This window comes from Neovison vison, chromosome 12 (assembly GCF_020171115.1).
Source record: "Neovison vison isolate M4711 chromosome 12, ASM_NN_V1, whole genome shotgun sequence".
Lineage (NCBI taxonomy): Eukaryota > Metazoa > Chordata > Mammalia > Carnivora > Mustelidae > Neogale > Neogale vison.
In genome coordinates, this window is record NC_058102.1 from 125,846,422 (window position 1) to 125,868,193 (window position 21,772).

General features: G+C 43.3%; 1 protein-coding gene across 8 annotated transcripts in view; it reads left to right on the top strand.

Annotated features, from left to right (window-relative positions):
- The window catches only part of CACNB2 (calcium voltage-gated channel auxiliary subunit beta 2), a 382,104-nt gene that overhangs the window by 350,227 nt on the left and 10,105 nt on the right, over nt 1-21,772 (top strand). For 5 of the 8 annotated variants that reach the window (XM_044227100.1, XM_044227103.1, XM_044227106.1 and 2 more), the window contains 4 exons: nt 712-845; nt 4,731-4,811; nt 5,279-5,337; nt 14,163-14,272. In XM_044227100.1, coding sequence (XP_044083035.1) covers nt 712-845; nt 4,731-4,811; nt 5,279-5,337; nt 14,163-14,272 — 384 coding nt within the window. Of the gene's footprint in view, nt 1-711; nt 846-991; nt 1,012-1,482; nt 1,545-4,730; nt 4,812-5,278; nt 5,338-14,162; nt 14,273-21,772 lie in introns of all 8 variants that reach the window. The other 3 variants (XM_044227104.1, XM_044227107.1, XM_044227101.1) reach the window with 2 other exon arrangements.

The window sequence follows — 21,772 nt, forward strand, 5'->3', positions numbered from 1 at the left end:
GTTTCATTTGGAGATCAGGGAGGGGGGTCCAGAGGTTTCTATCTAGCTTCCAGTCAGCCTGCGCGGAGGGGGTCCATGCCATCTCGAAATCATTTCAGTCCTGCCCATCCCGGAAGCCTCCCTGTACCATGTGCCTCATGTAGCCCTGAAGTGGGGATTTTTCTATTCTCGCTTCCCCTCACATGCCTGTTGTGGTTTTAGTGAAGCTTTCCACCTTGCCCTTATTGTTTTTTTTTCCACACAAAACCAAGCAAAATAAGGAGTTGTAGGCAGCGCCTGATAACGGTTTGCAGTGCAGTTGTTTACGATGGAAAAGCTGAAGGTACCATGAGACGTGAAGCCAGATGTTCTGTGCCTTGCTTACACACGGTCGATGTGGAGAACTGTCAGGACTCTGTTTGGAACTACAGATTCAGAGTGTTGCTCTAAAAATACCAGTCAAGAGATCTTGCATAAAAATCACCTGCTTGAGCCAACGGATCTCGTGAGGGGCTCTTGTGGTTTTGTTAGGTTTGATTGCGTTGCCTTCTTAACGTGCCTGACCCTTTGAAATTTACTTTGTTGACCATGCAGAGCACTCACGATCAATCTTATACTACGGTTCGTTTTATTTGCTTTCGTTTTATTTTCATTTCTTTTTTTTTTATATATATAACCTGTTTTTCCTCTCCTGTCTCCCTGATGATTTTTGAATTGTTTGTCTGTATATAGCTATAGACATAGATGCTACTGGCTTAGATGCAGAAGGAAATGATATTCAAGCCAACCATCGCTCCCCTAAACCCAGTGCAAACAGTGTAACGTCACCCCACTCCAAAGAGAAAAGAATGCCCTTCTTTAAGAAGGTAACATTAACTTCCAAGCTCCCATCTGTCCACCTGCTCACCTGCACTGCGTCACATTTCTAGTCCTGTTGACTGTCTGCGTCCTTTCGAGAAGCCAATAACGTGCATGCTGTGTTATTCTTTGTTTCTTTTCCATGCTGCTGTAGCTAAGCAGAAGCAGAAATCGGTAAGTTGACGTTGACATAAGGTGTGTTTATCCTGCCACTGGCATCATTAGCATTAAGCCCCACAGTTTGGGTAAAACACGGTCATTTCTGTCCTCAGAAAAGAACCTGTCAAACAGCTAATGAAGTCCATGCATTTTCAAACGGACGAAATTCAGCGAGTGACCTGTTAAGGCACTATTACAGTACTTATCCTTTTTGATGGAATAATATCTTACCACCGAGGGACTTTGGTTCAACATCTCCCAGACGTCAAACACTGACGACTTCTATGATGCACCTTTATTGTGCATGCTTATTCTGTCTGTCTTTGTCTCTTTCTTTTTTTTCCCAGAAATTTAACTTCTATGAAGCATAGTAAAACCATTATTAGAATCTGATTTGTGATATCCAGATACATAGCTTGTACTAAAAAAAAAAAAAAAAGTATTCAATTTTTAATTTAGTCAGTATTTAAACTTCTAATCCACTAGGTGCAAAATCTGCAGATGAACAAGACCAGTGGAAAACTGCAGGCTTGTTTTGGCGGTCTACTGTGAGTTTTTTCTATTGTCATCTATAAATACTCTCCCCATGTTCTTGCCTCCTCCGTCACAGTCAGGTCGCAGGATCTCACCTGTCGGATGACGGGGCAGTGGCCGTGCCTAGGTCGCCTTTGCCGCTGGCCGGCCAAGATGCTACGCGGTGATGCTCCTCGTCCCCTGACTGGAAACCAAGGGTGTTCCTGAGCTCTCTTGACTCCAGACCTAGTCTGTTTCCTTTCACCCATTTTGTAGCTTGAAAGCATTATTTTTTAAGGACATTCCTCACCCTCCCCCCGCACAAACAATTTCCATTCCGTCCTTTTTGCACGCCACTTTGCAGAGCCAATTGGACTGTCTTTTGGAATCTTCCTTCCTCCCGTTGCTGTGTCCGGCGCAACCATGGGCAGGCACATCGTGACACGGGTGGGGACGAAAGCCTCCTCGGCCTCAGACTCTGTGTCCTCGGCTCTTTTTGCCCTGCACACAACCCTTTTGCCACATGGAGGAACTCTAAAATCAGCCACGAGGTGTCAGAGACTGAACTGGGAAGTTTGTTGTTTTTGTTTTTGTTTTTAACAAATGAGGGTTACGTTTAGAACGCAAGACCTAGGCCCTCCAAAAATTAAAACCTGGATTTTTTTGTGTTAACACAGACAGCCCCAGCTTGGTGCACACCCGCACCCGTGGGCCCCCCCTCCCTCTGGTCCTATCTTCTCGGCGCAGCTCACCCCTGCAGCCTTGACTGAGCTTGAGCGCTGCTGCCTAGAAAATCAGTATCACTCAGACGCTCTGGGTTTTCCAGAGCGGTGACACGAACTCCAACCATGTCAGTCGAGATGCCTTTTTGGAAGTTTGCGTACCCTTCAATTCCCAGCCTTTAAAAATGTTTATCACGATTTTTCAGCTAAAGAATTGGAACAAAATAAGGTCAGCGGGAAAGAGCAGATAAAAATGATGGTGTCGGTATCTGTAGGGCATAAAGTACCAATATTCCATCAAATAAGGTAATTTCTGTAGCTACCCTATTGAATAAGAAGCTGATTGATGACCAGCATGGGTCACATTTCTCTAGTTGGCAGCCAGAGATCGAAGGAACCAAAGACCTCTAAAATATGGGGCCACGTAATACTTACAGACTGGAAAATTCTCAGTAGCTGTGCAATTTGTATTCCTAATTCCAATAATGGAAAAGGGATTCTTATACTGAATAGCTAGAAGGCCTTGGCTTCTAAACATTGTCAGTACGATCCCAGGCGGTATCAATGTTATGACAAATGTGCTTATGATGCCTTCGGCACTGGTATTCATTCTTCTGTTAATGATGATGTGGTGAACTTCAATGTAGAGCTCAAAACCAAAGAGACGACCTGAGATTCACGGATGAGACTGTTTTCCATGTTTTAGGTTGCTTTCAGAGTGGTGCTTGTGGTGTTTGTGCTATTATTGTATTATGTTTGTCTTGTTTGTTTTTTCCCCCCTGTTTGAAAATGTATCTTACCTTTCTTGTGTCTTTTAAAATTAATTTTGAACACGAGGTAAAATTTGAAGGACTAAAATTGGACCACACAGCCACAGCATTATTTCTGCCCCCCTGTAAATATATTTGTCTGCTACCCTGGATGAAATCTTACATGGAAGCTGCTAAAACTGAAATGCTTTTTAACTCCACCTCTCCCCCACCCCCACCCCCAACCCTTGGAAGCAAGTTAAATTCAATTGAAGTCAGACAGTTGTAATGGACAATTAAAAAAAAATTGTTTATTTATTTGAGAGGGAGGGGACGACAGGGGAGTAGGGGGCAGAGGGAGAGAGAATCTCAGGCCGGCTCTACACAGAGCATGGAGCCCCATGCAGGGCTCGAACTCATGACCCTTGAGATCATGACCTGAGCTAAAACCAAGAGTCAGATGCTCAGCTGGGAGCCACCCAGACACCCCTGTAATGGGCAATTTTAAGCAACAGTAAAATGTTCTTGGGCACCAGGCTGTGCAGAAATTACGTTCACACGTTAGTTTTTCAAATTCTTAAAATAGTTTAAAAAATCTTTTTTTGGTCTCTGTGATTCTGAAAATATATATTTTTTAGACACTCCTTAATGCAGAAAGATTCAGATGACAGTGATTTGTTTACCCCCATGTTTAAGGCCTGATCTCTGTCTTCTGCATTCAAAAAAGTCATTTTGGGTCTGTGTAGCATTTTCTGCCTACCAGAAATAGCCGGCTTTAAATTTATCAAACAGATAAGATTTTTTTTTTGAAAAATTTTATTTTGACCACTTTATGTGAAGCAGCAAAGCTGAAAACTTTGCAAAGTTTTAGAAACTGGTCCATAATTTAGCTCCTCCCCTTACTCTTCCAAAAGAGAAAGAAAGGCATGAATTAGTTATGTAACAGAGACATTACCTAAACTACTCTAGAGAAGCCTATTAGATGTGCAAGTTGATAATGAAGCTTTTGAGGCCCCGGCAGTGTGCTTGACTACGTTATCACACGTTAACTGCCTTCCTTCCAAGACGCACAAACCTTACCTCTTAACTTTTCAAGTTCTGAGGTCTAGAAACCGGAAATCCAAAGCCGTGCGTCACTAACCCATGATAAGTGACCCTAATTACTGCTCAGTGGAACGAGCATGCCTGTTGACTTAAACTCTCAGAGGAGAGCAGGGATTTTCAAGTATTTTGGTAATGAATGTTACAATGTTTTGAAATTAGGTTTTACCCAGGTAAGACAAACATCTAAGATGCAAAGCTAGTAAGACTTTTCTTTTCTCCGTAATTAACCATGTTAGGCCTGATCCTTCAAGCCTTCAGGAAACTCTCAGATGCATTTGAAAAGCAATATTAACTTCCCATCAAGCCTAAAGCACCTGCTCTGCACGAGGCATGTCTGCTGTCCTTCCGGCTAGGTTTTGTTCAAAAAACAGCACTTCCTGCTTCCTGCTAGGTTAGTAGTCTTTCTTGAGGAGAGCAAGAAAACCGTAGACAATTCAGGAACTTGACAACTTTAGGAGAATAAACCCATCAAGCTTTGGTTGGGTTTATCGAGGAAAGAGGCAAGTAAAAAAAAAAAAAAAAAGAAAGAAAGTTCTGGAATGCTGATGCCTCTTATTACACAGTTCAGAAAGAATAATTTATACTTAGAACATTTCAGGTCCCCTTGCCTTTTAAGCATCTGAAGTCCTCTCCTCTCTCTCTGCAGACAGAGCACACTCCTCCTTACGATGTGGTTCCTTCTATGCGACCAGTGGTCTTGGTGGGCCCTTCTCTGAAGGGGTACGAGGTAGGTGTCTGCCCCCTGGAGTGCACGACACTTGTCATTCGCATGCTGACCTTCTTTGCGGTTCCGCCTCCCTCTTGAATTTCAAGCTTAAAGAGCTTGCAGCAGCGAGACACATTATTTTCCAAGCTGTGGTATATACTGCTTCCTGTTTTGATCTGCTTTGTTTTGATGGCTGTTGCTGGGGACCTTTTGCTAAGCTTCAGTTTACTCTGGGGAAATGGTATCTAATGGCGAGCGCCTGAAACCACTTGCGACGTCATGGTCATATACTGTCACTGAAACATCAGGATAAATTTGGGGAACTTCACCTTTTTCTTTGTGCTTGTATCAGAACTCAGCCGTGGGCGAATGGGGCAGTCTCACATGTGCTCAATCCAAATGGGATAAACAGTCTGGGGGACGGAACTGTTTTGTTGTAATTAGTAATATTTTTGCCGTATCTTCATGTATTGCTTGCTCAATTGCAGGTCACAGATATGATGCAGAAAGCGTTGTTTGATTTTTTAAAACACAGATTTGAAGGGCGGTGAGTATTCCCCAAATCCTGGATTTTGTGGAGTTCTCCGTGAAGATGGCAAAACCCGGGTGGGACAGGGCATGTGATCGCAAGAGAAAACTACCCTCTGCGGTCTGTATGGCGATGGGCAGTGAGTTTCATCCAGTTCTGTCAGATTTGTCGTGTTTGCTCAGTATATCCTCAACCCTGGATAAGCCAGCGCTCTCTTCCTGCACCTGTGTCTGAGCTGAACTTGGCCACATTCCTGTTGACCTGCCTCACCCTAAATTCATGATTAGCCGGCGCTTAGGGCTGCTCAGCAATAATACTCAATATCTCTCTTCCATTCACTTTTCTACTCTTCAAGACTTCCGTACCATCTCCTCTCTCAGCAATCCCCCAAACGCCTTCTCATCCCTCTTCCCGATGAACGTGCTTCCTCTTTCACAGAGACAACAGAGGTAAACAAATAGAGGAGAACTTCCAAGAATTCTCCCCACCACATCGAGCCCGGCTTCAGTGTTTGCCTGAGTCTCCTGCTTTTTTCCCTTTCACTGTGCTCCTAGCCATGGCCAACCCACCCACTTGGGCTCTAGACCCCATTCCCCATCCCGACACAGCTATAGAACCCTTTCCTTTCTCATCACTGCTTCTCATTCTCATGGGAACTCCCATCAGCATCAAAGGATGTGGTTATTTCTCCCTTCGATGGAAGTTTGAGCCATATTCCCCTCTAGCTAGCCCATTTTTCTCCTTTTCTTTACAGCAAATCTCCTTCAACACGTAGTACATCCTTGTTCTCTTCTCATACTGAAATGTACTCCAGTTAACGCATCCGTCACTCAACCAAAACTAGCCATGTCCGATCATCAGTGACCTTCACGTTGCTAAATCCAGGGGTGAGCCTCAGTGCTCCTGTTAATTGGCGTATTGGACTGCTTCTTCCTCTTTTAACTCCTTTATGTGTTTGCTTTCTGCAAGCACACTTTTCTGGGTTTTCTCTTACCTCATTTTGTCTCCTTTTTCTCCTTGGCTGGTTCTTCCTCATCGACTAGACACCTTGGAGCACCCAGGACCAAGTCCTTTGCTCTTCTCTCTTCTGGTTGCATTCATTCCACGAGAGATTTCATTTGATGTGTGACTTGTCAATAGCATTCCTTCGCGGGTCCGTCCTCTGAATTCCAGATCCTTGTATCCAACTGCCTGTTCATTCTCACCACTGAGATGTCGAATGGACTTCTCAGATGGAACCTCCCAGCTCCCCTCCGAACCTGCTCCTCTCCTAGTAGCCCATGCCTCATGTACACCTGCTTCATCTTTCAGACCCAAGACTCATCCACCCCAAATCACCGAGTCATTCTTGACTGCTCTTTTTCTCTTATGTCCCACATCCAGCTGCCATGGTGTGTTTCTTCAAAATATATCAAGAACCGAACAACTTCTTGCACATCCTCTGCTATCCTTTTGGCCTATGACCCTGGATCACGTCATGAATAGCCTCGTAACTTGTATCTTTGCTTCCGTCCTCGCTTCCTTGATCTCTCGTCTCAATTCTGCACGACTGAGGCTGCATGACTCTGTTAAACTGTGAGTGTGTCTCATCCCGGCTTTGTTCAGATACATCCAGTGACTTCTCTTTTTACTCAGCATAAAAATTGAAGTCCCTACAGTGGCCTTTAAGAACCTCTCTGGTCAGACCGTCCACACTCCCCCACCCCCTCCTTACTTCCGACTTCATCTCTTACACTCTCCCCCTTGCTCATTCTGCTCCTGCCACACTGACTTCCTAGTGGTTCCATGAGTGTTCCAGACAGCCTGGTATATGCCCACCGCAGGGCCTTTGCATTTGCAGCTCCCTGTGCGAGGAAGACGTTTCCATCAGATACTGTCCTTGGTGTAGGTGCACACAAATACACACTACACACACACACTCATTCTCTCCTGTCCTTGACTTTTTCCATAACTCTTTTATATATTCTATTAATGAACTTTGTTGTCATTCTCCACAGTCAAAATGTAAACTTCATGAGGGCAGTTTTTTTTGCATTTTTTTTTTCTATCTGCTGTGTGAACTCTTGCGTTCTCTTGTGAACTTTTTTCTATGTGCTGTGTGAACTCTTGCCTGGAACTGTGCTCAGTGGGAACAATACGTGGGTGAGTGCTGAATGAACGTCTCCCATGTGCACCTCCAGCTAAAGAAATGGAGAGACGGGGAAGCCACTCATTGTCTTTGTGGACCTCAGGTGTCAGCCATCAGTGGAAACCTTGAGCGGTAAACTCCAAAGTAAAGGAATGGGCAGCTCAGCCCCTGTGTGTCCAAGGTGCACATGGCGTAAAGGGAGGAAGGACGGACACTGACAGGGATGTTCCCATCTAAGAAAGATAGCTAAGATTTCACTCACTTGAATTAGAAAGAGAAAGGTTGGGCCAATGGAAGGTGTTAAGTGGGTGAAGGAATCAGAGTGTGACACAGCGTCATGTGGAAGGCAAGCTCCTTAGAAGTCCTCAAGGCAAGTCTCTAGACAAGGAGCGAGAGGTGGGAGACCCAGGGCTGTATCTCGTGTGCCATGTCCATCGGCTTGGACGGAATCCTTTCTTCTCTTCCCCTCCCCCTTCAGCTTGCTTCAGCAAATTTTACTGAGCGGGCTCTGTGTGCTGGGCATCGTGAAGAAAAAAAGTCAGGCAAGGGTCTTGGCTTCATGGAGCTTACTTCTAGTTAATTGGAAAGAAGCCTTAAGTCAGAGAATCCGGGGACACTGTGGTCAACGTTAAGCCAGTTCCTGAAACATCAAAGCTATGATAGGAGTCTAAAATGGAAACTTCAAAATTTAAGCAAAGGGTAGCATACAGGACTAGTTTGTATGTCTGTAGTTTTTTAAAGATATGTATTTATTTGAGAGGGAGTGTGCACACAAGTAGGGGGAGCAGTGGAGGGGAAGGAGAGGCACAAGCAGACTCCCCGGTGAGCAGAGAGCCCAAGGCGGGGCTTGATCCCAGGACCCTAAGATCATGACCTGAGCCGAAGGCAGACGCTTAACTGACTGAACCACCCAAGCGTCCCTAGATTTCTATATTTTTAATAAGACAAAGTTGGTGCCTCTCCTCTACACTCCTGTCCTTCTCACATCCTAAGGATACAAGTACAATAAATACATAGTATCTGTGGGTTTCAGTGTTCTTTTAAATTTCTAAGTATACTGCTTTCTTCCTTGATCATACCTGCTCCTACAGCCATTTGTAATTCATATCAACTCTTAGCGGGGGAGGCAAGGCCACACAGAAACCTACAGTAGGACAGGGACAGGACTGAAAGAGACAGTAAAAGAAAGAAGAAATTATGTTTCCAGGTGTAAAAAAGACTATATAAACAAGGCCCACATAATCAAATGTTCCTTATTTGACTTTTTTTTTCCCATAATTTTATGAAGTATGTTTTAGTTTGTGCCAGGAAAACACAGGGTTTGGCTTGGTCCAAGGCTGTCTGGCACTGGCCACGTGAAAAAGACATACCCCTGATCGGGCTCATTTACCATTCAGTTCTTTATGCTTGACTCTGTCATTGATCCTAATTTGGGGTTGTCTCCTTGAGCAACACACCCAGAAAATTACTAGACAAAGCACTGTGCTTTCCCTGAGTTAACCCACTGCGCTTTCCAAAATGCCAAAGATGGAAAAATGAGATGGCATTTCCTTACTGTTTAAATCTAGTTAAGTTCTGAATTTGGAAGACCGATTCCAGCCAGGACATGTCTTGGACCCCTGTTTGAAAGTGTTGGTCCATCCAGATTGATTTCATTTAAGAAACAAATGGACAAAATATCTGAATGTTGTCAGTCTGCTCTTTCTGGCCAGAAGTAATTTCCACGGCTTTATTAATGCATCTGCCTTGGCTCATTTGACTCAGAGCTCAAGTTCAGCATTCTAGGCTTCAGAGTACCAATTAAAGATCCTCAAAGGAATTAATAGGGCCCATAAGATACACTTAAAAAATCCATGCAAAAAATTTTTAACCCACGGCAAGACATTCAGAGTACCTGAATCATTCAATGTCTTTGGTTCTGGCAGCAGTAGGGGGAGGAAACCGATCCGAAGTATCAGGTACTTCCATATACATGTAATTTTAAAAGGGAGAAATCAATTACTCCTTCATTATCTATTAAATAAACTAAATTGATTTTTAAAAATTTAAAGCCCAAGGGGAAGAAAATATGGAAGGAAGTGTTGGTGATGAAAAGATTCTTGACGGAAATTCTCTTCTCTTCCTATTGTTGAAGGCCTGGGGAGTTGTCAGAATCATGATCCTGGCTGTCAGATCAAGGAATAGATGATAAATCATTATCGTCTTTCTCTTGTGTGCAGTAGAGTAGCCCGTTTACAATCAGACCCATCCTAACCAGCTGTGTCATGTAAACAAAGCAACCTTCACATTCCCCTTGTAGGACATTGACAGGTAAATTAACAAGGAAATTGAGGATGAGAAGGAAAGCTACCACCGGTGATGAATTCGGTTTCCTCCCCAGAGACTGAAAATGTCAGCTATCGGCACTAAAGTGTCTGGAATGGGAACAGAATTGTAGGGATATGTACACTGCTGAATCTTCTGCGAGAGAATCTTATTAGAAATCAGACGAGATCGGGCGCGTTCAGGGTGGTAGAGAAATCAGTAATCCTGGGTAACATTACATCACTTTATTTTGTTGTGTAGATCCTTTACTTAGATGTGAGACAACCTCTAAACTGGTGGTTATCTAGCCTGGCTGCACATTAGAATCATCGGCAACACTTTAAAAATAAAACACCAGCCCAACAACAAGGGCTTGGGTTCCATCTGTGACCAGCTGAAACCACATTTCCAAGGCAGGACCTCCTGTAACTGTAAAAGCTGGTACGGCGATCTTGATACATTCCGAGAGGGTTAAGAACCACTACTCTAGGGGCGCCTGGGTGGCTCAGTGGGTTAAAGCCTCTGCCTTTGGCTCAGGTCACAATATCCCAGGGTCCTGGGATCGAGCCCCGCATCAGGCTCTCTGCTCAGCGGGGAGTCTGCTTCCCCCTCTCTCTCTGCCTGCCTTTCTGCCTACTTGTGATCTCTCTCTCTGTCAAATAAATAAGTAAAATCTTAAAAAAAAACAAAAACAAAAACAAAAAAAGCACTACTCAACTGTATTGTCCCCAGAATTTGACCCTTAGGATTATCAAGGTCTCCTTTTTGGCAGAACCCCAAGTAGTGACAATTCCCAGAGCATAACTGTAGGAGCTGAAATAGAATAGTGACCCAACCTCACACAGCCTACTGAGCTAACGCGAGAAGCAGGTCAGTGGATTCTCAGCTGAGCAGTACCACGCACAGAGAGGTCCAAGCATGTGGGAGAAGGAGGACGTATTCAGCTGGCTCCATTTCTTAGTATGTATTATGACTCTCTGGATAATATTCCAATGAGCCATAGTATACACTGTAATGACTCTGTCTTCTGTGTTTTAAGATTTTATTTATTTATTTATTTGAAACAGAGAGAGAGAGAGAGAGAGAGAGATCAGAGGTAGGCAGAGAGGCAGGCAGAGAGAGGGGAAAGCAGGCCTCTGGCTGAGCAGAGAGCCCGATGTGGGGCTCGATCCCAGGACCCTGAGATCATGACCTGAGCCGAAGGCAGAGGCTTAAGCCTCTGAGCCACCCAGGTGCCTCCCACTGTCTTCTGTGTTTTCCTTGAGATAAGGAATATACCTTTCTACGCTTGCTTTACTTCCTCTGTGTTTGGCATTAATTCAGCCCTGAACCCCCCAGCTGTCGGAACCTCCTCACGGTATCCTGAAATGCATCCTATTGTCACTCCCCTTTGTCTTCTCGAACCTCTGGGAGCGTTCTGGCCATCTCTGGTCTGGACAGTTTCTGTCTTTGATGGGTGCACATTTGTCATTCCAGGACATCCTTCAACATTATTCTTGATATTCCTTTAGCCTTCCTCTTGGGTTGGAGCCCCTTTTCCTTATATCCATTGATCTGGGGCTTTACCCTGTCCTTTCCATTAACAGCGTTCTCTGGTAGTTTCCCTAGAAAAGTCCATAACTTTTTGAGGCCCTGAATGTCTAAAAGTGTCATCAACCTTCCCATTTCACTGACAGTTAAAATGGCTACCGAATTTATTTTTTAAGATTTTATTGATTGATTGATTCATTCATTCATTCATTCATTTGACAGAGAGCAGAAGTAGGCAGAGAGGCAGGCAGAGAGAGAGAGAGAAGCAGGCTCCCTGCTGGGCAAGGAGGCTACCTTGGGCTTGATCCCAAGACCCTGAGATCATGACCTGAGCTGAAGGCAGACATTTAACCATCTGAGCTCCATCTGCCCCCTAATGGCTATAGAACTTTGATTGAAATAATTTCCCTTTAGGATTTTGAAAACTTTCTGCCCCATTCTCTTCTGGCTTCCAATGTTGAGAAGAACAGAAGACTTCCATTTCAGACCCTCAATGTGGGACCTGGATTGATTGATTGATTGATTGATTGATTGATTGATTTTAGTTTCTCTGCTTTCGTTATTCTCTTTTTTTCCTGAAGTTCTTGTGTTATTTGGAAGTTGAGACTCCTGAGCGGTTCTCCCATTTGTATACTTTTTCTTCTGTGTTCTCTGTCTTTGCCTTTTTTGTTTTAACCTTTAGAGTTTCTTAACTTTATGTCCCAGCTCTCTTTTGATTTTTTCTGTCATTTTTGATTGCCAAAAACTCATTCGGAGTTTCTTTTTTTTAAAAGATTTTATTTATTTATTTGACAGAGAGAGGGCTCACAAGTAGGCAGAGAGGCAGGCAGAGAGAGAGAGAGGAGGAAGCAGGCTCCCTGCTGAGCAGAGAGCCCGATGTGGGACTCGATCCCACGACCCTGAGATCATGACCTGAGCCGAAGGCAGCGGTTTAACCCACTGAGCCACCCAGGCGCCCCCATCATCCGGAGTTTCTAAATAGAAATTTGTTATAGTTTCACAGATACAATAATGTCTTAGCTTTCAACTTGAAATACAGCTGACCCTTGAACTACAGGGCTTTGAACTGTGGCTCCTCTTCTAGGAGAGTTTTGTTTTGTTTTATTTTGTTTTCAATAAATATATTAGAAAATTTGGGGGAGGATTTAACAATCTGAAAAATCTTTCCAGTGAACCACCTAGAAATACTGGAAAAATTAAGAAAAACTTATTATTGTAAGAATACAGTGTGTAATATATGTAAGATACAGAGTATGTATTAATAGACTGTTTAGGTGATTGGTAAGGCTTCCTTCCAGTCAGCAATAGGCTACTAGCAGTCAAGCCCAAAGCTCATGGTGGATTTTGACTACCCAGGATGTCAGTGCCTCTAACCCACACGTTGTTGGAGGAGACAGCTATATTCTTCATTTATTGATTTTTCTGTCTGGGCTCTCATTTCAGAGGTTTTCCTAAGATGCTCAGTGAACACCACAGTGCTCCAATTTAAAAAAGGGACATCACGTAATCACTTGGAAAATCCATACTCGAAGGTGAAGCTTGTTGGCTTGGTGCTTCCCTATAGGACAACCTCACCAGGCCATGTCCATAGGAAACCTCCAGGGTTACTGTTTTGGAGTCTTTTTCCTTTTGGCCTTTTCCCTCAGGTCAGATGTCCCAGGGACAGAGCTTCCTTTATTTATTTATTTTTTTTCAAGATTTTATTTATGTATTTGACAGACAGAGATCACAAGTAGGCAGAGAGGCAGGCAGAGAGAGAGGAGGAAGCAGGCTCCCCACTGAGCAGAGAGCCCAATGCGGGGCTCGATCCCAGGACCCTGGGATCATGACTTGAGCCAAAGGCAGAGGCTTTAACCCACTGAGCCACCCAGGCGCCCCAAGAGCTTCTGTTTTGATCCCTGGTGTATTATAAGCCTGGCTATCAAAATTGTAAGATGGGCAAGAGGCTGGAGGCTCACCATTTAGAATCCTTTCTTTTCCGTCTAGTGGCCCTGTCCTCACTCTGCCTAGGGTCTCCTGGTCATGGGCCCTGCGTGTGATTGCCTGGAGAGAATAAACTAGCCATCTTCTATCAAGCATCTCCTGGCAACTTCATGTAATTAGAGGGAAGGTGGAGGGCTCTAACTCAGAAACAGACTTTTCACTAAACCTTTAGTATCCCTTTTACCATTGCCTTCAAAGGTATTGTGAGGCTTCTGTTTTACCCCCTAGCTTTTCCTATTGTATATTTGGGTCTCTGTGGTCTCAATCATTTTACTGGTAACAGTAAATGCTCTCATTTCTATCACACCTAAAATGCCCCCCAACCCCCGCAATACCTTACCACCAGACACAACACCCTGTCTTCTCCACAACAGCCATCTTGAGCTTTAGTGATTTTACCAGGTAATGTTCTTATCTGTTGCCCATCTCTTCCACTAGACTCTTCTCTCTCTCTGAGGGAGACCATGTTTGTCTTGTTCTTATTCATTCTTTGTGCCTATCACAGCACCACACTTCTGATGCAGGGGCTAAGAATACAGGTTTTCGGGAGCCTGGGTTCAAGCCCCAGCTCCCCCTTTTAGACGTAGACAGCCTTGGATGAATATTTGGCTCATTTTCTTCATCAGCAAAGGTGGGACTATAAGAAGCCTCTCTGCTAGTGTTGGGGGGATAAGTCAGTGAGATATACAGCGCTTAGTACTTGGTAAGCAAACGATAAATGCCGAGTAAGGAGGCGCGGGATAAGCAGAAATGAAGGATTTGGTGCCCTAACATCTTTTCATTTGAAAATACTGTTCACTATGCTTTTCAAACTTAAGTGAGTTTGGGGAATGTACTTCTGTCCCCTTGTATTCGGCTAATAACCTCAGAGTCTTCTGTTACGTTTTCCCCCCAACAGGATATCCATCACAAGGGTCACGGCTGACATCTCGCTTGCCAAGCGCTCCGTGTTAAACAATCCCAGCAAGCATGCAATAATAGAAAGATCCAACACAAGGTCAAGCTTAGGTAAGTCTGTGCACTAGACTTGGGCTTAGACTATTTAAACATTTCTCTCCGGAGGCTGCCAATGAGATCTGACTAGATGGTAATTCCATGTGTCACAGAGCAGAGAAGAAACGGACTCAGGTTGCCAGTGGCTACTGCTATAGTCTTAATGATTTCATGCTATGGAAAGATTTGTTATGATAGTTTCAAGTTAAATATTCCACTGGCTGTCAGGATTAATGTTTTGGTTGTGGTGTTCTTTTGTGTTTTTTTGTGGGGTTTTTTTTTTTTTTCCGCCAAAGTGAGCTTTGCTGTCTACAGACTAAAAACTCCTGGCTTTGCATTGGTGTTACCATGGGCAAGTTCATGAACTTCTGTAGTGTCTTGTTTCCTCATCTAAGCAACAACAACAACAAAAGAGAGAGAATATTAACTACCCTGTAGAATTACTGTGAGGATTAAACACAGTATGTTCTCCATGAAGGCTGGTTATTATCCAAAGACCCTCAGTAATGGGATTGTAGCGGGGATGACATCATTTTCAGGAAGGTGTTTGTAAGGGGTTGGGACAGTGTTGAAATAAAAAATGAGGTCAATTCCTGGCCATTTTTAATTGATACCAGTATTTTTATTTGTAAAAACAATATAGAGATTTTAGCTAACATATCTACAGGGTTATGTTGGATACTGTTTTTTAGCGTCTACTGATTTGTTGAAATGACATCCTTTGCAGCTGTTTCTTCTCTGTGGCATGTGCTTGGAGTCTTAGGTTAATCACAGTTACACAGTAACTTACTGGATTATTAGGTTTCTGTTATTTTAATTTTTTTGAGGATTGTTCGAGATCTTTGATCTTAGTTCATTTTTTTCCCAATTATATGTTAAATATGTAAGTTCATTGGGAGATTGGTCTTTAACATAAACGTTTTTAGCTTACTCTGGAGCATATTATATAAATCATAGAGAAACTAGTACAATTAAACTTTATCTGTTAGTAATGTCTAGAATACCTCATAAAACTCAGTTTTGTTCCTCATCTACTCACTTCATTTTGCTTATTGTAACTTCATTTCTTATTCTTACATTCTGTGACCCACATTTTTGATGTTCACGGAAATTGTTAGAAAATGCTCCCTTCAGTGACTCACCTCCTTAACATGTCAGTTGTTTACACTCGTATGGTACATCAGTGGCATGGATTTGTTTGCATTTCAAGGCCTTTTGTAACTACCAGCTATATATTATTTTTAAAGGACTGTTCCACGTCATATATTTTATTGAGCATATACTAGACACCGACTGTCTGGGGGTACAAAGATGAATTAGATGAAGGCACTGCCCCCAAGGAGCTTGGTATAACAGTAAGGCAGAGAAGTTAAGGACCCATTGGAGTAGAAGGTGGTGAGCACAGTGGGCCTGCATGGAACTGGTTGCCAGAGAGGGTGCAGGCCCCTGAGGAAAGTCTTTGCAAGGAGCTAAGCCTGAGTTGTCTTGAAGCCCCACAGGGTTTAGGCAAGACAGAAGGGAAAGAGGTAGAGAGGGTGAAAGGCACTTAAAACTGAGTAACAAGAGGCTTCTAGAAAACATAGGTTCTTTACCTGAGCTGTGAGTGTATGGTTTAAACCAGAGGGTGGGGACGCCTGGGTGGCGCAGTTGGTTAAACTACTGCCTCCGGCTCAGGGCGTGATCCTGGAGTCCCGGGATCGAGTCCCACATCAGGCTCCCAGCTCCATGGGGAGTCTGCTTCGCTCTCTGACCTTCTCCTCGCTCATTCTCTCTCTCACTGTCTCTCTCTCTCAAATAAATAAAATAAAATCTTAAAAAAAAAAAAAAAAGGACTTTTAAAAAAAAAAAATAAATAAACCAGAGGGTGAAGGCAGATGACACCAGAGAGGCAGAGGAGAGATAGTACGGAATTCAGAGCTTATCCTTAGGGCTATTATAGAGCCAGGTATAGATTTTAGGCATGCATTCATCCATTTAACAAATACTCGAGTGCCAACCATGTGCTAGGCATTATTGTTAAGTGTTGGGGACAGAGAAGTAAAGGACACCACATCCTCACTCTCATAGTTTTTGTTTCATAGGGAACACATGGACAAAAGCTAATAAATGTAGAGTCAGTGGTTAAGGAATCTGGGAAGAAAAAGCTGGCTAAGGGGTAGAGAGATTTTACATGGGGAAGACGGGAGCCTCTTTGAGGAAAAGACATTGTAGCAGAATGATTTGTTGTGAATTCTTTAGCCTTATAGCTACCTGTGAAAAGACTGTTTTGGGGAGAGGGAGCTGAAGGTACAAAGGCCCTGTGGCAGGAATATGTGTGATATGTTTTAGGGCTAGTGAGGAAGCCAGTGTTAACAGATGTGGAATGACAAGGGGGGACCAGGAGGTCAGAGAGATTGTGCCTGATCATCCAGAACTTTATAGGGCTTTTATAGTGGATGTGGTAGAGAAGTGTAGGAAAGCAGACCCTATGACATAATAGGACTTGTGTTTTACAACGATCGTTGACAGCACTGTGGAGAAATGCATGGAAAAGAGAAAGAGCCAAGTCAGGGAAAAAGTCAGACTCTCTTAAAGCAGATTTGGGCAAAAGCAATGTACTCTGGGCAGAAACTAATAAAACCAGTGCCTTGAGGAGAATCTCTGTCGCAGTGGGCTGGAGATGGGACAAGAATTGGACAGGGAGGTCATTTCGTAGGCTGATTTCATCCCTCAAGGTAGAGGTTCAGAGAGGACTGAAATAAGGCAGTGGTACAGGGAATGAGTAGAATGAAAGGAATCCAGAGATAAGAAAGTCCAGTATTGGCAATCTGGAACATGAAGAAACCAACTCCAACATGATCTCTAAGGTTTTCCTTTCAGGAGTCGGGTCATTGATGGTGTTATTCTGGGGAGAAGGAATTGAGGATGAGGAGCTAGAAGGAGTAGACCGGTCAGGGGGTAAGGAAGATGCCGCATTTGTGCACAAGTTGAATTCGCAGCGTTTCGGCTCACCCACATACCCAGCAGGCAATCACCTGTATGCACAGACCTGGAACTCGGCACCAAGGACAGGACTTAAGATGCAGTCAGTTCTCAATATTCACAGTAGTTACGTTCTCTGAAGTCTCCGTGAATACTGTGCTAGCAAATATGGAGTCTGCTCGCAGGGAAACACAGGGGAATGGTTCCTCTGTAAGTATGAGAACTTGTTTTTTTGGTTGTTTTTTTTTTTAAGATTTCATTTATGTATTTGACAGAGAGGTCACAAGTAGGCAGAGAGGCAGGGAGAGGGAGAGGAGGAAACAGGCCCCCTGCTGAGCAGAGCATACGATGCGTGGCTCAATCCCAGGACCCTGAAATCATGACCTGAGCCAAAGGCAGAGGCTTAACACAATGAGCCACTCAGGCGCCCCAAGGACTTGTATTTTTTATAGCAGCCCCAGGAAACAGGTCATGATAACAGACAGGAGAATGGTCAGGTGATACCCCTTCTGTGTCAGTAACATGCTAAATAATAAGTTATGCGTGTTTTGTGGACTCCACTACATAGGAAACATGTTTATGATCTCACAGCACAAAACTGATACTTGAACTCTCCAGGAATGTATGTATATGTGGGTATGCTATACCTTAAGATTCTTCTGCATTTAGTAAAGGTTAAATATGAGAAGATCTACCTCAAGCCTAACAAAGGAGATCAATTTTAGCATTTACATCTTTTACAAAAGGATGAAAGGTCCAGTACAGTGAAGACGAATTTGATAGGTAAAAATTTGCTCTAGAAAACTTCTGTTACATAAACAAAAGTCGAGTATGTTGCCTTTGGAGTTCATTTTGCTGATGTACCACTGTATGATAGAAAGGAAAAGAAAACCCTGAAAAATTTGAAGCTTTAAGTACATCTTCTATACTGCTTTAGGTTGGTATGGAACTTCTCTGCATGGACATGTGGCTTTATTTGTACTCATAAGACTCATTCAAGTTCTAACCTTTTGTCTCCTTTGCAATATTGGTCAAGCATCACAATTTAAGATATCTACATTAGCTATTCCAATGGTAAGGAATGCAAATAAAGAACATTACAGTCTTAGAAATAAAAATATTACTTGAATGTTAATAGTTATGGGGGTGGGTATCCAGTTAATTGCCAATTCCAAGTTCAGACTTTTAAAAACAATATATTTAGATAATGATAGTACTGCTTTCTAAGAGGAGTCACCTTGGAGTTTCTCAAACTGCACAACTTCTTCAAAAGTATGGTTTGGTTTTACCCTAAGCACCTTCCCAGAGACAAATCAATTTAGGGAAATAAGGTACATCCTTGCACATGTTTGTACTCAGAGATGTGAGTATAGGGCCTATGTGTACTGCATGAGAGCAAAAATCGTGTGCTGAAGGTGGGAAAATATTGAGCAAATATATAAGAGTTAAGGAAGCAAAGGTAGGTTTCGCTGTGCACATGGCAACAGTTGAAGCTGACGGCATACAGGGAGTAAGGAAAGGCATTCACCTTGGGTGTTAGCAACCCAGGTGGAGAGATCACAGTGTTGCCAACCTGGTAAATATTCTTAACCCAACTGAAGAGCTAGCTTAGGTCATTTATTTTGTCACTTATCCTGTGATGGAACTGTTCTCTCTGAACTGTTGTGCTGGATGCATGAAACAACACATATGATAAAATCCTGTACAGCTCAACAGACATACCTACAGGGAGTACGGAGAACTGGAGAAATCTAAAGAGGATTGGTGGGTCATAGTAATGTTTTGGTTGTCGTATTATTGCATGATAGTTTTGCAAGAGGTTTCCATTGGGGAAAACTGGGTCAATGGTACAAGGGCTCTCTGTGTTTTTCTTACAACTGCATGTGAATGTATCATTATCTCAATGAAAGTGTCAACTAAGCAGAGTTCATCACTCAGGTTATAGCACCAGGGACATTAGAACCGGGATGGCAAGCTTGAGAGCATTCAGTTCTGTGGTTCTTGAAGTGTGTTCTCCAGATCAACAGTGTCGGCATCATGGGCCATTAGTTAGGGATGACTGTTCTAAGACCCCAGCCTGACCTACTGCATCAGAAACTCTAGACGTGGGGCCCTATGGCCTGTTTGAGTAAGCCCGCCACGTGATTCTACTAGCTAGCAAAATGTGAGGACAACCAGCCTTGTTCAGGCCCATCGCTGTCTAGCAGAGGATCTAAGAGCCGAGGCACGTGGGTGGCTCAGTTGGTTACGCAGCTCCTTTGGCGCAGGTCAGGATCCCAGGGTCCTAGGATGGAGTCCCATGGCAGGCTTCATGCTCAGGGGGTATCTACTGCTCCTGCTCCCTCTACCCCTCCCCCTACTTGGGTGTGTGTTCTCTCTTTCTTAAATCTTTAAAAAAAAAAAAAAATCTGAGAACCACAGGAAATGAATAGCTATGTGTAGTTACACTTTATACTAAGGTGTAAAACGAAGGCTAGACACGGGGGTCTTGACTAGCAGTCCAGATTTTTTTCCCAGGAGGCAGTGCCATCTGGCAGTGATGCCGACTGCATGTACTTGACCATCTGCCTTCTCTTCGGAAGAACGGAGAGTAAAGGGCTGATGATAGAAAGCTATAAAATTAGCCTTGCTAATATAAAATTAGCCTTGGAATTTATGTGACTAGTTGATCTTCTGAATCTAATTTCTTTCCTCCTTTTCACCTATTGCCAGTGTAGCTGTCTTGAGATATTAGCACACTCTTTGTTCCACAACACACTGATGCCCCAGCTCCAGCACTCTCTCTACCCAAAGGAGTAGTTCACGTTGTCTGCATACATTTTGGTAGTCAAATTCGTTATTTAATTGGCTCATTCTTTCAACAGAATTTGAATGCCAACTATGTACCAGGCACTGTACTGTGAGGGAAGGAAGAGAACTCATTATGTATTGCTCTGTCATTCCACTGCCTGCTGGGAACATTTTCAATCCTGTCATCGAAATTCAGTGGGATAATTGTTAATAGAAGTGGGTACAGGGACGCCTGGGTGGCTCAGTTGGTTAAGCAGCTGCCTTCGGCTCAGGTCGTGATCCCGGCGTCCTGGGATCGAGTCCCGCATCGGGCTCCTTGCTCGGCAGGGAGCCTGCTTCTCCCTCTGCCTCTGCCTGCCTCTCTGTCTGCCTGTGCTCGCTCTCTCTCCCTCTCTCTCTGACAAATAAATAAATAAATAAAATCTTTTAAAAAAAAAAAAAAAGAAGTGGGTACAAAGCAATACAGTTGACCCCTGAATGATGGGGATTCGAGGCACCAAGCCCCACACTGAAAATCTAGGTAGAACTTCTGACTCCCCCAAAACTGAACCATGAATATAGCCTACTGCTATCCCTAAGCCTTACTGATAACATGAACAGTTGATAAGCACATATTTTGTATGTTAGATATACTGTATACTGCCTTCTCAGAATAAAGTAAGCTACAGAAGAAAATATTACCCAAATCCTAAGAGAAAATACATTGACAGTGCTTGAAAAGCACTTATTGAAAAAGATCTAATTGATCTTTTTTGGAAAAGTTCTGCTTATTGAAAAGATCTGCATCTAAGGGACCCACAGAGTTCAAAGCCACATTTGTTGCTCAAGAGTCAACTGTACTTGACTCTTGACATTCATTACTTACTAGGGGTCAGACACTGTAATTAGGAACATAGGCAGAACTTACTGAACTTAAGAAAAGGAAAAGGTGCTTAGAGGCGGCTTTAGAGATTTTCTTTTGGGGGACAAATAAGGCACTTGTCAGAATTAGAGTTTTCTGCTTAGTGATTATGAAAATGGCACTGCAGTTATCATTCAGTAACTAGATACTAGAACAATATCACAGTTCCGTTATTAACCAACCACTTAGATATTCCTATATAGCACAATGAAAGTAACAATCTCATTCTGTTTTTATTTCCAAGTATTGTTCAATTGCAGAAACTTCTACACAAGGTAACTTTCTCTTCTTTCTTGTCTTAGAGAAAACATGATGATTGTTCCTGAGTGTTGTTTTTATTTTATTTATTTATTTTTTTTTAAGATTTTTTTTTTTTTTGACAGAGATCACAAGCAGGCAGAGAGGCAGGCAGAGAGAGAGGAGGAAGCAGGCTCCCCGCTGAGCAGAGAGCCCGATGTGGGGCTCGATCCCAGGACCCTGGGATCATGACCTGAGCCGAAGGCAGAGACTTAACCCACTGAGCCACCCAGGCGCCCCCTGAGTGTTGTTTTTAGATGTCAGATATAAATTTTCATTTTACCGGTGCCAGTTTTAACTCCATAGGTATGAGAGACAGTAGGATATGGACGGATGAGTTAGGCCTGCCCACTTCAAGATGCAGAGTGTGTGCATCCTTTCACTGGGTAGGATGACTCTGAGGGACCAAAATGACTTCAAGACCATTTTTCAATTCCAGGAAAGCATGCCAAGGAAGTCTTTGGCATTTTTTTTCTTTTTTTTTGAAATAAATTCTAAGTGTGATGGACTCTGTCAAAGGAAAATCTCTAGTACCAGATATATTGCGTGCCTCTCTCCCTTTTTTT